Raw genomic sequence first — 13,307 nt, 5'->3', positions numbered from 1 at the left:
CAATTCAGATGCAGTTGAAGTTCAGTCTTTCAGCTTTCATTTGAGGGTATCCACATTAAAATTGGATGAAGGGTTTAGGAGTTTCAGCTCCTTAACATGTGCCACCCTGTTTTTAAAGGGACCAAAAGTAATTGGACAGATTCAATAATTTTAAATAAAATGTTCATTTTTAGTACTTGGTTGAAAACCCTTTGTTGGCAATGACTGCCTGAAGTCTTGAACTCATGGACATCACCAGACGCTGTGTTTCCTCCTTTTTGATGCTCTGCCAGGCCTTCACTGTGGTGGTTTTCAGTTGCTGTTTGTTTGTGGGTCTTTCTGTCTGAAGTTTAGCTTTTAACAAGTGAAATGCATGCTCAATTGGGTTGAGATCAGGTGACTGACTTGGCCATTCAAGAATATTCCACTTCTTTGCTTTAATAAACTCCTGGGTTGCTTTGGCTTTATGTTTTGGGTCATTGTCCATCTGTAGTATGAAACGACGACCAATCAGTTTTGCTGCATTTGGCTGGATCTGAGCACACAGTATGGCTCTGAATACCCCAGAATTCATTTGGCTGCTTCTGTCCTGTGTCACATCATCAATAAACACTAGTGACCCAGCGCCACTGGCAGCCATGCATGCCCGCGCCATCACACTGCCTCCGCCGTGTTTTACAGGTGATGTGGTATGCTTTGGATCATGAGCTGTACCACGCCTTCACCATACTTTTCTCTTTCCATCATTCTGGTAGAGGTTGATCTTGGTTTCATCTGTCCAAAGAATGTTCATCCAGAACTGTGCGGCTTTTTTAGATGTTTTTTAGCCTTTTTATTCTTGATGCTTACGAGTTACTTGCACCGTGCAGTGAACCCTCTGTATTTCCTTTCATGCAGTCTTCTCTTTATGGTAGATTTGGATATTGATACGCCGACCTCCTGGAGAGTGTTGTTCACTTGGTTGGCTGTTGTGAAGGGGTTTCTCTTCACCATGGAGATTATTCTGCGATCATCCACCACTGTTGTCTTCCGTGGGCGCCCAGGTCTTTTTGCATTGAGGAGTTCACCAGTGCTTTCTTTCTTTCTCAGGATGTACCAAACTGTAGATTTTGCCACTCCTAATATTGTAGCAATTTCTCGGATGTTTTTTTTTCTGTTTTTGCAGCTTAAGGATGGCTTGTTTCACCTGCATGGAGAGCTCCTATGACCACATGTTTACTTCACAGCAAAACCTTCCAAATGCAAGAACCACACCTCAAATCAACTCCAGGCCTTTTATCTGCTTAATTGAGAATGATATAATGAAGGGATTGCCCACACCTGTCCATGAAATAGCCTTGGAGTCAATTGTCCAATTACTTATGGTCCCTTTAAAAACAGGGTGGCACATGTTAAGGAGCTGAAAATCCTAAACCCTTCATCCAATTTTAATGTGGATACCCTCAAATGAAAGCCGAGAGTCTGAACTTCAACTGCATCTGAATTGTTTTGTTTAAAATTCATTGTGGTAATGTCTGTAACCGAAATTAGAAAAATGTTGTCTTTGTCCAAATATATATGGACCTAACTGTATATATATATATATATATATATATATATATACAGTGTATATATATATTGTGAGGCTGTGGCCTCTGATACAGCTAGGGGGCGCTGTTTGTTCTCCCCAGAATGTGCATGCAGACGGCTGAAGTCCATAGGTGTGCATGGGAGTCACTGATCTCCGGTCCGGGTTTTCCATGTGGCTGAAGGCCACAGGTTTTTGTGTGTTTAAAAGCCCTGCAGTAAGGGGTATGGCCATGTCAGGCCGTGCAGGCCGTGTCAGGCCGTGCAGGCCATGTCAGGTGTCTGGCCAGGAGAGGCCAGGTGTGCGTCAGTGTCAGTCTGGTGTGTGCTGGTCTGCCGAGTGCATGGAGGCAGAGGCCAGCAGAGCCAGCACCCAGGGCAGCTGAATAGCCTGGCACACGCAGCATACACAGAGATGCAAGTCGTCCATGGTACTGATCTCGGATGTGGACAGTCCTGTGCCCGGAGGTGGATATCCTGTGCCCGTAGGAGTCAGATGTGGATAGTCCTGTGCCCGGAGGTGGATGTCCTGTACCCGAAAGAGGACTAGCATGTGCAACGATTGCAAACAGGTGGATATGGTGCCCGGCTGCTATCCGGAGGATATCCTGAACTGTGTACGACTGTGTGAGTAATGAGTCTGTAAGAGACTGTGATACAGTGATGCAGGACACCCACGAGAACTAGTCAGAGGAGGGCTGGCGTGAGTAGTGTCTGCAACATATGAGGCTGTGTGTACGGAGACGTATAGAGACTATGAGATGGCGTGCGGTCGCCCAGGGAAACTGGACAAGGAAAGTCTGGCCTGTTTAGGGACCGCAAATCTAAAGCCATGTGATATGCATTACTTTGAACTGGTGTAAATTGATCACTGAAGTTATATGCATTTATGTGAAGTGGACTTTAATGCTGTGAAGAAACACATTAAAAGAGACTTTTGTGTTTGAATTTGTGGGTCACTGCTTCTTCACTGTGTACGAAGCTGCTGCAGCTTTACATATGGTGGAGAATGCGAGGGGCAGTGTGAACTGAGGCATACCCCAAAGCATGCTGCATAGCACTGTGCAAAGACGGCTGGAAATTTTTTATTTCTCTCTTCTCAAGACAGCGTGCTGTGGCTCGGCAGGGCCATGAAGATTGAAGGCTTCTGGCGGTAACTCGGTGGGGTTACGAAGATTTGCTGTGGATCGGTGGGTCCACAAAGTCTGCGCAGCAGGAGCTGCAGTTCTGGCAGCAGCAGCTAGAGGCGCTGCAGTTGCAGCAGAGAATGTGTTTATGTACTGTTTTGGGTGTAGAACCTGAAAATATAGAGATACCTGCCATAGGGGTCGCCAAATTAGGGTCAGAGTGTAATCCCGATAGGCTTTCCCCTAGAGGTATTGGCAGGAGAAACTGAAAATGTTGTTTTGGGCGGAGATATCACAGGGTCATACCGATGCCTTATTATCTCGTGCCCATACGGGGTAACAAGTGTTCAACCCCACAGGTGTGAACAGGGGGGGAGGATATGTGAGGCTGTGGCCTCTGATACAGCTAGGGGGCGCTGTTTGTTCTCCCCAGAATGTGCATGCAGACGGATGAAGTCCATAGGTGTGCAGGAGAGTCACGGATCTCCGGTCTGGGTTTTCCATGTTTGTGTTTAAAGCCCTGCAGTAAGGGGTATGGCCGTGTCAGGCCGCGCAGGCCGTGTCAGGCCGTGCAGGCCATGTCAGGTGTCTGGCCAGGAGAGGCCAGGTGTGCGTCAGTGTCAGTCTGGTGTGTGCTGGTCTGCCGAGTGCATGGAGGCAGAGGCCAGCAGAGCCAGCACCCAGGGCAGCTGAATAGCCTGGCACACGCAGCGTACACAGAGATGCAAGTCGTCCATGGTACTGGTCTCGGATGTGGACAGTCCTATGCCCGGAGGTGGATATCCTGTGCCCGTAGGAGTCAGATGTGGATAGTCCTGTGCCCGGAGGTGGATGTCCTGTACCCGAAAGAGGACTAGCATGTGCAACGATTGCAAACAGGTGGATATGGTGCCCGGCTGCTATCCGGAGGATATCCTGAACTGTGTACGACTGTGTGAGTAATGAGTCTGTAAGAGACTGTGATACAGTGATGCAGGACACCCACGAGAACTAGTCAGAGGAGGGCTGGTGTGAGTAGTGTCTGCAACATATGAGGCTCTGTGTACGGAGACATATAGAGACTGTGAGATGGCGTGCGGTCGCCCAGGGAAACTGGACAAGGAAAGTCTGGCCTGTTTAGGGACCGCAAATCTAAAGCCATGTGATATGCATTACTTTGAACTGGTGTAAATTGATCACTGAAGTTATATGCATTTATGTGAAGTGGACTTTAATGCTGTGAAGAAACACATTAAAAGAAACTTTTGTGTTTGAATTTGTGGGTCACTGCTTCTTCACTGTGTACGAAGCTGCTGCAGCTTTACATATGGTGGAGAATGCGAGGGGCAGTGTGAACTGAGGCATACCCCAAAGCATGCTGCATAGCACTGTGCAAAGACGGCTGGAAATTTTTTTTTCTCTCTTCTCAAGACAGCTTGCTGTGGCTCGGCGGGGCCATGAAGATTGAAGGCTTCTGGCGGTAACTCGGTGGGGTTACGAAGATTTGCTGTGGATCGGTGGATCCACGAAGTCTGCGCAGCAGGAGCTGCAGTTCTGGCAGCAGCAGCTAGAGGCGCTGCAGTTGCAGCAGAGAATGTGTTTATGTACTGTTTTGGGCGTAGAACCTGAAAATATAGAGATACCTGCCATAGGGGTCGCCAAATTAGGGTCAGAGTGTAATCCCGATAGGCTTCCCCCTAGAGGTATTGGCAGGAGAAACTGAAAATGTTGTTTTGGGCGGAGATGTCACAGGGTCATACCGATGCCTTATTATCTCGTGCCCATACGGGGTAACAAGTGTTCAACCCCACAGGTGTGAACAGGGGGGGAGGATATGTGAGGCTATGGCCTCTGATACAGCTAGGGGGCGCTGTTTGTTCTCCCCAGAATGTGCATGCAGACGGATGAAGTCCATAGGTGTGCATGAGAGTCACGGATCTCCGGTCTGGGTTTTCCATGTTTGTGTGTGTTTAAAAGCCCTGCAGTAAGGGGTATGGCCGTGTCAGGCCGTGCAGGCCGTGTCAGGCCGTGCAGGCCATGTCAGGTGTCTGGCCAGGAGAGGCCAGGTGTGCGTCAGTGTCAGTCTGGTGTGTGCTGGTCTGCCGAGTGCATGGAGGCAGAGGCCAGCAGAGCCAGCACCCAGGGCAGCTGAATAGCCTGGCACCCGCAGCGTACACAGAGATGCAAGTCGTCCATGGTACTGGTCTCGGATGTGGACAGTCCTGTGCCCGGAGGTGGATATCCTGTGCCCGTAGGAGTCAGATGTGGATAGTCCTGTGCCCGGAGGTGGATGTCCTGTACCCGAAAGAGGACTAGCATGTGCAACGATTGCAAACAGGTGGATATGGTGCCCGGCTGCTATCCGGAGGATATCCTGAACTGTGTACGACTGTGTGAGTAATGAGTCTGTAAGAGACTGTGATACAGCGATGCAGGACACCCACGAGAACTAGTCAGAGGAGGGCTGGTGTGAGTAGTGTCTGCAACATATGAGGCTGTGTGTACGGAGACATATAGAGACTGTGAGATGGCGTGCGGTCGCCCAGGGAAACTGGACAAGGGAAGTCTGGCCTGTTTAGGGACCGCAAATCTAAAGCCATGTGATATGCATTACTTTGAACTGGTGTAAATTGATCACTGAAGTTATATGCATTTATGTGAAGTGGACTTTAATGAAGAAACACATTAAAAGAGACTTTTGTGTTTGAATTTGTGGGTCACTGCTTCTTCACTGCATACAAAGCTGCTGCAGCTTTATATATATATATATCAGAAAGCAAGTGGGTAGTCAAAATCCAAGCCTAGGTCAGAAAATGGAATAAATCATGGTGAAACAACAGGAGCACAGAACAGAGCTATAGACCAGGTAGGCCGAACTGTTTACTGGCAGTGGAAGTAAGAGCTTCAGGGGCTTAAATAGCTGATAGGCTAGGGCTCTCAGGAAGGAATGATCAAAACCATACCAAAATTAAACCCGCAGCGCTCTGATTATGTGGCACCTAAAATCCCAGGAAAGAAAAACAGGATTGTCACTGCCAAGCAACAAAGGTGTGCTGCTGCCCAGCAACCAAAGCAGAGGCAGAAAGAACATAAATCAGCACAGATGTGAGAATAGACTTCAATGGTATGCTGATTGAGAAAATGACTAGCATATACGTTCAGCTGAGAAAAACTGATAAATCTCTGACCAAACTCTAAGGCATTATTCACACATCGGTATTTTTTGATCAGTATTTGATCAGTATTTGTGTGTCAAAACCTGAGGTGCGTCCAAAACACAGAACAGGTGTCTGTCTTTCAATTATAGTTTTTCACTGTAAATTCCATGCCTGGTTTGGCACACAAACACTGATGCAAAATTGCACCATTTTTGCATCCATTAAGTAAAAATAGGTTATTTGCATTTTTTTTTCGAAAAATTTGAAAATTCACCAAAAACATATAGTAAGATTATAGCCTTACAAGATATTTATTGCACTGCACATAGAGCATAAAAATGTGCACAAGATGCCGGCCCCTGATACAAGACATCTATAGTTGATGTGTTTGTCAAAGCACAAGACTTACTTGACACTGATCTCAGCTGAAAGTAAGAGGCATGTCGTACTGGCAGTGAGAACAGGGATTGACTGTCACTTACTTGGCACCAGGTTTAATCTCTTGGCCATTTTTGAACCATTTAACTGGAACATCAGGGTTTGCAACCTCCACTATCATTTTAATCTTCTGGCCCTTGTCTACCGAATAACATGGCTCCAGTTTTTTAGTAAATGCTTCAAAAAAAGACAAAAAACATGAATGTATTAAAATGGATTTTCATATTAAAAACATCTTTATTTTTACAATCTTAGCAGCTAAAGGTTATATGTATAACATTAAATAATGTTTAAGTATTATATATATTTTAGAATATTTAGTTTTTTTTAAATTCCCCTTAAAGTTTATTTTTGCCTACTGGTAGTCACTTGTGGCCACTGCAGGAGAAATGTGCTATTACATATTGCCATTGAAAAAAAACTGTGGAAATGTAAATAAAAGGTTGTGCTGAAACATAGATGTTTAGTGGTGTCCACCCTGTCATATGGTTATGGGTTAACAACATGTGCTCCTGATCATTTCTTTGGTTTTGTTTTTATTTTTTGTACTGTGCACAGAGGATGTAGCTCCCCCTTTTTTGTGCTGTGCATCTTGTCTAGGTTGTGCCGAGACTTGGAAGTTGGGTGGTGCCCACCCTGGCATATGGTTTTGGGTTAACAACATGTGTTCCAGATCATTGCTTTGGTTTTGTTTATTTTTTGTATTGTGTACAGAGGACGTGGCTCCCCTTTTTTGTGTTGTTCATCTTGTCTAGTTTGTGCCGAAACATGGATGTTGGGTGGTGTCCACTCAGACATATGGTTATGGGTTAACAACATGTGTTCCGGATTGTTTGTTTGGTTTTGGTTTTATTTTTTGTACTGTGTATAGAGGACATGGTTTCCTATTTTTGTGCTGTGCATCTTGTCTAGGTTGTGCCGAGACTTGGAAGTTGGGTGGTGTCCACCCTGGCATATGGTTTTAGGTTAACAACATGTGTTTCGGGTAATTTTGTTGGTTTTGTTTTTATTTTTTATACTGTGTATAGAGGACATGGCTCCCCATTTTTGTGCTGTGCATCTAGTCTAGGTTGTGCCGAGACATGGATGTTGGGTGGTGTCCACCCAGGCATGGTTATGGGTTCACAACATGCGTTCCGGATCGTTTCTTTGGTTTTGTTTTATTTTTTTTACTGGGTACAGAGGATTTGGCTCCCCTTTTTGTTCTGTGCATCTTGTCTATGTAGCTTTCCAGGGTTAGGGTCAGTTCTGGGTCCTGCTATTTTGAGGTCTGCTGAAACATAGTGAGGTAAACTACAAGAGTTAAGGACCACCCTGATTGGGTACACCTTGTAGCAGTAAAATGGCCTTTACACTTTTTTGATCAAAAAAGTCTCAACTAAGCACCCTATGTTATTTACAAGTATTATTACTTTTTATTAATTTACTTACTGCAGGATATTTATTATTTTTTTTTTTTACCCTAGGTTCTATATGGTTATGGGTTATCTTTCTGATCAAAAAGATAAGGTATGGTATATACGGTACTTTATGTATCTCAGGACCCCACAAAGAAGAACAAAGGTAATTAAGTAATCAGGAATGCAAAAATGAATCTATACACAGTGATTGTTTGAAGGATGTAAACATGGAGTGATTTCCGCAAAGGAGCTTTATATCCAAAGTGGTAGAATATTTTTTTTATTAATACTAATTGTACTTTTTTAATTAATTTTTTTAAATCAATTTGAAAAAGGGAAAAAAAGGTTAAAAAATGTTCTATGGAACTTGTCGAAATTTTGAAAATGTATCTTGTGTTCAGTGAACTATTGATTAAAATCTAACTTCTCAAAGGGGGTGTACTCATTTATGCTGAGCATTATACATGCAATTGTACAAAAACAGTTTGATAACTATTTATGTATTACCTGCACTTTTTTTTATTTCCACTTTCACCTTCTTCAGACGTTTCAGCATGCCTCTGAGGTCAGTTACGCCATACTGAAAGGCGATTTTTTCATACTCGCTGGGTTTTGCTTTTTTTAATATTTCCCAGACATCTGGAGGAATTCCTTCTGGTGTCTCTTCTTCTTTTTTCTTTTCTTCTCTGGGAAAGGAATAATATTTAATGCAGCATGATGTTGTAATAAGTCATAAGAAAATAAATCCTTATAATTTACAAGAAAGAAAATATGAAAAAACAAAACAAAAAGAAGAGTCAAATCTTGATTTATTGACGCTCTCCAGTGAATGTCAATATATCCAATAAATTTACACAGCTCAAAGGGGTGAGCTACGTATTTTACATTTTCACGCTGTTTTTCGAACAAAATACATTTATTCATTTCATTTACTAAAGCGAAGTTGTGATACCAAACTCAACTCAAAGGCAGGAGCGGCGCTGTTTCCAAAAGAAAGCATTCCCGTTGATCAAATCCGGTACATACCATAGAAAGTTCTTTGGCTAAAATCTGGAGACATAGTGACGTATTAATGAAGACTGATGTTTTGTATGAAGAATGAGGCTCGTACACCCAACCTTAATAATCGGAAGAGTGCTATCCGTTGTTTTGACAACGTGTTATTCTACGGGGCTGTACAAATGTCTGATTTTTTTCCTCCAACCCATTCGGTCTAAGGAAAAAGTTGCAGCCTTCATGAGTTGCCTCCGATAATCGGATGACACTCGCCCATTCATGTCTGTGGCTCCATGGAAAACATTGGACCACATTCAGATGTTTGAGTGCAGTCTGATTTTCATAGAAATATTGAATGCTGAAGATGAAGAATTTTTTCTCATTCTTCTCATCCGAGAAAATTGGATCACATTATGGTGAAGTTCTGATAAGCATAATTGGATCAATTTTCTCGAATGAAAAAAAAAAATCGGTCGTCTGACCCCAGCCTTAATGAATGTGGCACATCTCCCAGCTGTCGTGCACTAGCGTCAGAACTGTACTCCGATCATGTGTTTGGCGCATTTGTGTCGTAATTGGTGCCAATTTTGTAACATAAGTTATGGTGAACTTGTCTGGCTGTTCTCTGCCATTTCCCCTCCAGTTAAGCTCCACCAAGTTTTTGAAAAGTGGGTGAAACTGGTGTGAAAACGCTAAAAGTCACAGAAGTTTTACGAAAATTTTTCACAATTTCTGGCATAATCTGTTTGATGACTCAGCTCTTGAGAGGCCGTCGTAAAACGTTGATTTTGTCTTCCTGCAAACATTTCTGTTTGGATTTAAGTGGTCATACACATGGTTGTATTACAGCTGACAGTTCTTTTCCCCAGAAGCCTTTTGTGCCTCTAGAGACAAGTAAATATACTTTTCTTGTCTGATTTATAAAGAAGAAAACTGACATGGTCATTCAAATTCAGTATGTATGAGCCTGACAATGAATTTTGAAATTTAAAAAAATAAAATTTATGTGAACCGAACATTAAAATTGCAAAGTTCTAAAACATGTAATACTTTAAGATTGTTTTTGTCTCCATTTTCATCCTCCTCACAATACATAAGGCTCGTATTAAGCTGCTGTCACACTAGCAGTATTTGGTCAGTATTTTACATCAGTATTTGTTATTGAAATTCAAAGACTTTGTTGAATTTTCCCCCAATATTTGATTTCAGGCAAATACATTTCAATTCTGGAAAGCTTCGGATTGCTCAGAAAATACAGGTATGGAAGAGAAATGAAAGATAGGAGGAGACCCTGCTGACCAAAACACGTTGTATACTATAGAACAGAGAGAAAGAGAGAGGACACTGTTGACCATAAGACCTTACACTCTACAGGAAAGAAACGGGATTCCGCTGATCACCAGAGCTTACACTGTACAGTAGAGAGAGAAATGACCCCAATGATAATAAGAGCTTACAATCTACAGGAGAGAGAGGACCCCGCTGACCATAAGAGCTTACACTCTACAGGAGAAAGAGAGGACCCCGCTGACCATAAGAGCTTACACTCTACAGGAGAGAGAGGATCCCACTGACCATAAGAGCTTACACTCTACAGGAGAGAGAGAGGACCCCACTGACCATAAGAGCTTACACTCTACAGGAGAAAGAGAGGACCCCGCTGGCCATAAGAGTTTACACTCTACCAGAGAAAGAGAGGACCCTGCTGACCATAAGAGTTTACACTCTACCAGAGAAAGAGAGGACCCTGCTGACCATAAGAGTTTACACTCTACCAGAGAAAGAGAGGACCCTGCTGACCATAAGAGCTTACACTCTACAGGAGAAAGAGAGGACCCCGCTGACCATAAGAGCTTACACTGTACAGGAGAGAGAGAGAGGACCCAACTGACCATAAGAGTTTACACTCTATGAGAGAGAGGATTCTGCTGATCCTAAGAGCTTACAGTACAGGTGAGAGAGAGAATCTTGTTGAACATAAGACCTTACACTTTACAGAAAAGAGAGAGTACACTGCTGACCATAAGAGCTTACACCCTACAGGAGAGAGAGGACCCTGCTGACCATAAGAGCTTACACTCTACAGGAGAGAGAGGACCCCACTGACCGTAAGATCTAACACTCTACAGGAGAGAGAGAGGACCCCGCTGACCATAAGAGCTTACTCTCTACAGGAGAGAGAGGATCCCACTGACCATAAGAGCTTACACTCTACAGGAGAGAGAGAGGACCCCACTGACCATAAGAGCTTACACTCTACAGGAGAAAGAGAGGACCCTGCTGACCATAAGAGCTTACACTCTACAGGAGAGAGAGGATCCCACTGACCATAAGAGCTTACACTCTACAGGAGAGAGAGAGGACCCCACTGACCATAAGAGCTTACACTCTACAGGAGAAAGAGAGGACCCCGCTGGCCATAAGAGTTTACACTCTACCAGAGAAAGAGAGGACCCCGCTGACCATAAGAGTTTACACTCTACCAGAGAAAGAGAGGACCCTGCTGACCATAAGAGTTTACACTCTACCAGAGAAAGAGAGGACCCTGCTGACCATAAGAGCTTACACTCTACAGGAGAAAGAGAGGACCCCGCTGACCATAAGAGCTTACACTGTACAGGAGAGAGAGAGAGGACCCAACTGACCATAAGAGTTTACACTCTATGAGAGAGAGGATTCTGCTGATCCTAAGAGCTTACAGTACAGGTGAGAGAGAGAATCTTGTTGAACATAAGACCTTACACTTTACAGAAAAGAGAGAGTACACTGCTGACCATAAGAGCTTACACCCTACAGGAGAGAGAGGACCCTGCTGACCATAAGAGCTTACACTCTACAGGAGAGAGAGGACCCCACTGACCGTAAGATCTAACACTCTACAGGAGAGAGAGAGGACCCCGCTGACCATAAGAGCTTACTCTCTACAGGAGAGAGAGGACCCCACTGACCATAAGAGCTTACACTCCACAGGAGAGAGAGAGGACCCCACTGACCATAAGAGCTTACACTCCACAGGAGAGAGAGAGAGGACCCCACTGACCATAAGAGCTTACACTCTACAGGAGAGAGAGAGGACCCCGCTGACCATAAGAGCTTACTCTCTACAGGAGAGAGAGGACCCCACTGACCATAAGAGCTTACACTCCACAGGAGAGAGAGAGGACCCCACTGACCATAAGAGCTTACACTCCACAGGAGAGAGAGAGGACCCCACTGACCATAAGAGCTTACACTCTACAGGAGAAAGAGAGGACCCCGCTGACCATAAGAGCTTACACTCTACAGGAGAAAGAGAGAGGACCCTGCTGACCATAAGAGCTTACACTCTACAGGAGAGAGAGGACCCCACTGACCATAAGAGCTTACACTCTACAGGAGAGAGAGAGAGGACCCCACTGACCATAAGAGCTTACACTCTACAGGAGAAAGAGAGGACCCCGCTGACCATAAGAGCTTAGACTCTAAAGGAGAGAGAGGACCCCGCTGACAATAAGAGCTTACACTCTACAGAAAAGAGAGAGAGAGGACCCCACTGACCATAAGATGTTGAAATGTACAGGAGAGTGAGAGAGGACACCAAGGAGATAAGAGCTTACGCTCTACAGGAGAGAAAGAGGACCCCGCTGACCATAAGAGCTTATACTCTACAGGAGAGAAAGGACTCTGATGACCATAAGAGCTTACACCCTACAGGAGAGAGAGGACCCTGCTGACCATAAGAGCTTACACTCTACAGGAGAGAGAGGACCCCACTGACCATAAGAGCTTACACTCCACAGGAGAGAGAGAGGACCCCACTGACCATAAGAGCTTACACTCCACAGGAGAGAGAGGACCCCGCTGACCATAAGAGCTTACACTCTACAGGAGAAAGAGAGGACCCTGCTGACCATAAGAGCTTACACTCTACAGGAGAAAGAGAGAGGACCCTGCTGACCATAAGAGCTTACACTCTACAGGAGAGAGAGGACCCCACTGACCATAAGAGCTTACACTCCACAGGAGAGAGAGAGAACCCCACTGACCATAAGAGCTTACACTCTACAGGAGAAAGAGAGGACCCTGCTGACCATAAGAGCTTACACTCTACAGGAGAGAGAGGACCCCGCTGACCATAAGAGCTTACACTCTACAGAAAAGAGAGAGAGGACCCCACTGACCATAAGAGCTTACACTCCACAGGAGAGAGAGAGGACCCCACTGACCATAAGAGCTTACACTCTACAGGAGAAAGAGAGGACCCCGCTGACCATAAGAGCTTACACTCTACAGGAGAAAGAGAGAGGACCCTGCTGACCATAAGAGCTTACACTCTACAGGAGAGAGAGGACCCCACTGACCATAAGAGCTTATACTCTACAGAAAATAGAGAGAGAGGACCCCACTGACCATAAGATGTTGAACTGTACAGGAGAGTGAGAGAGGACACCAAGGACATAAGAGCTTACGCTATACAGGAGAGAAAGAGGACCCCGCTGACCATAAGAGCTTATACTCTACAGGAGAGAGAGGACTCTGATGACCATAAGAGCTTACACCCTACAGGAGAGAGAGGACCCTGCTGACCATAAGAGCTTACACTCTACAGGAGAGAGAGGACCCCACTGACCATAAGAGCTTACACTCCACAGGAGAGAGAGAGGACCCCACTGACCATAAGAGCT

At 44.8% G+C, this 13,307-nt stretch overlaps 1 protein-coding gene across 2 annotated transcripts in view; it reads right to left on the bottom strand.

Annotated features, from left to right (window-relative positions):
• The window catches only part of MYBPC2 (myosin binding protein C2), a 128,596-nt gene that overhangs the window by 65,450 nt on the left and 49,839 nt on the right, over positions 1–13,307 (bottom strand). For both annotated transcript variants that reach the window (XM_069741152.1, XM_069741153.1), the window contains 2 exons: positions 8,155–8,333; positions 6,292–6,424 (listed from right to left, as the gene is read on the bottom strand). In XM_069741152.1, the coding sequence (XP_069597253.1) occupies positions 6,292–6,424; positions 8,155–8,333 (312 nt within the window). The remainder of the gene's footprint in view (positions 1–6,291; positions 6,425–8,154; positions 8,334–13,307) is intronic.

Source organism: Ranitomeya imitator, chromosome 10, assembly GCF_032444005.1.
Source record: "Ranitomeya imitator isolate aRanImi1 chromosome 10, aRanImi1.pri, whole genome shotgun sequence".
In the NCBI taxonomy this organism is placed as follows: Eukaryota; Metazoa; Chordata; class Amphibia; order Anura; family Dendrobatidae; genus Ranitomeya; species Ranitomeya imitator.
This window is presented reverse-complemented; position numbering and strand designations above follow the sequence as displayed.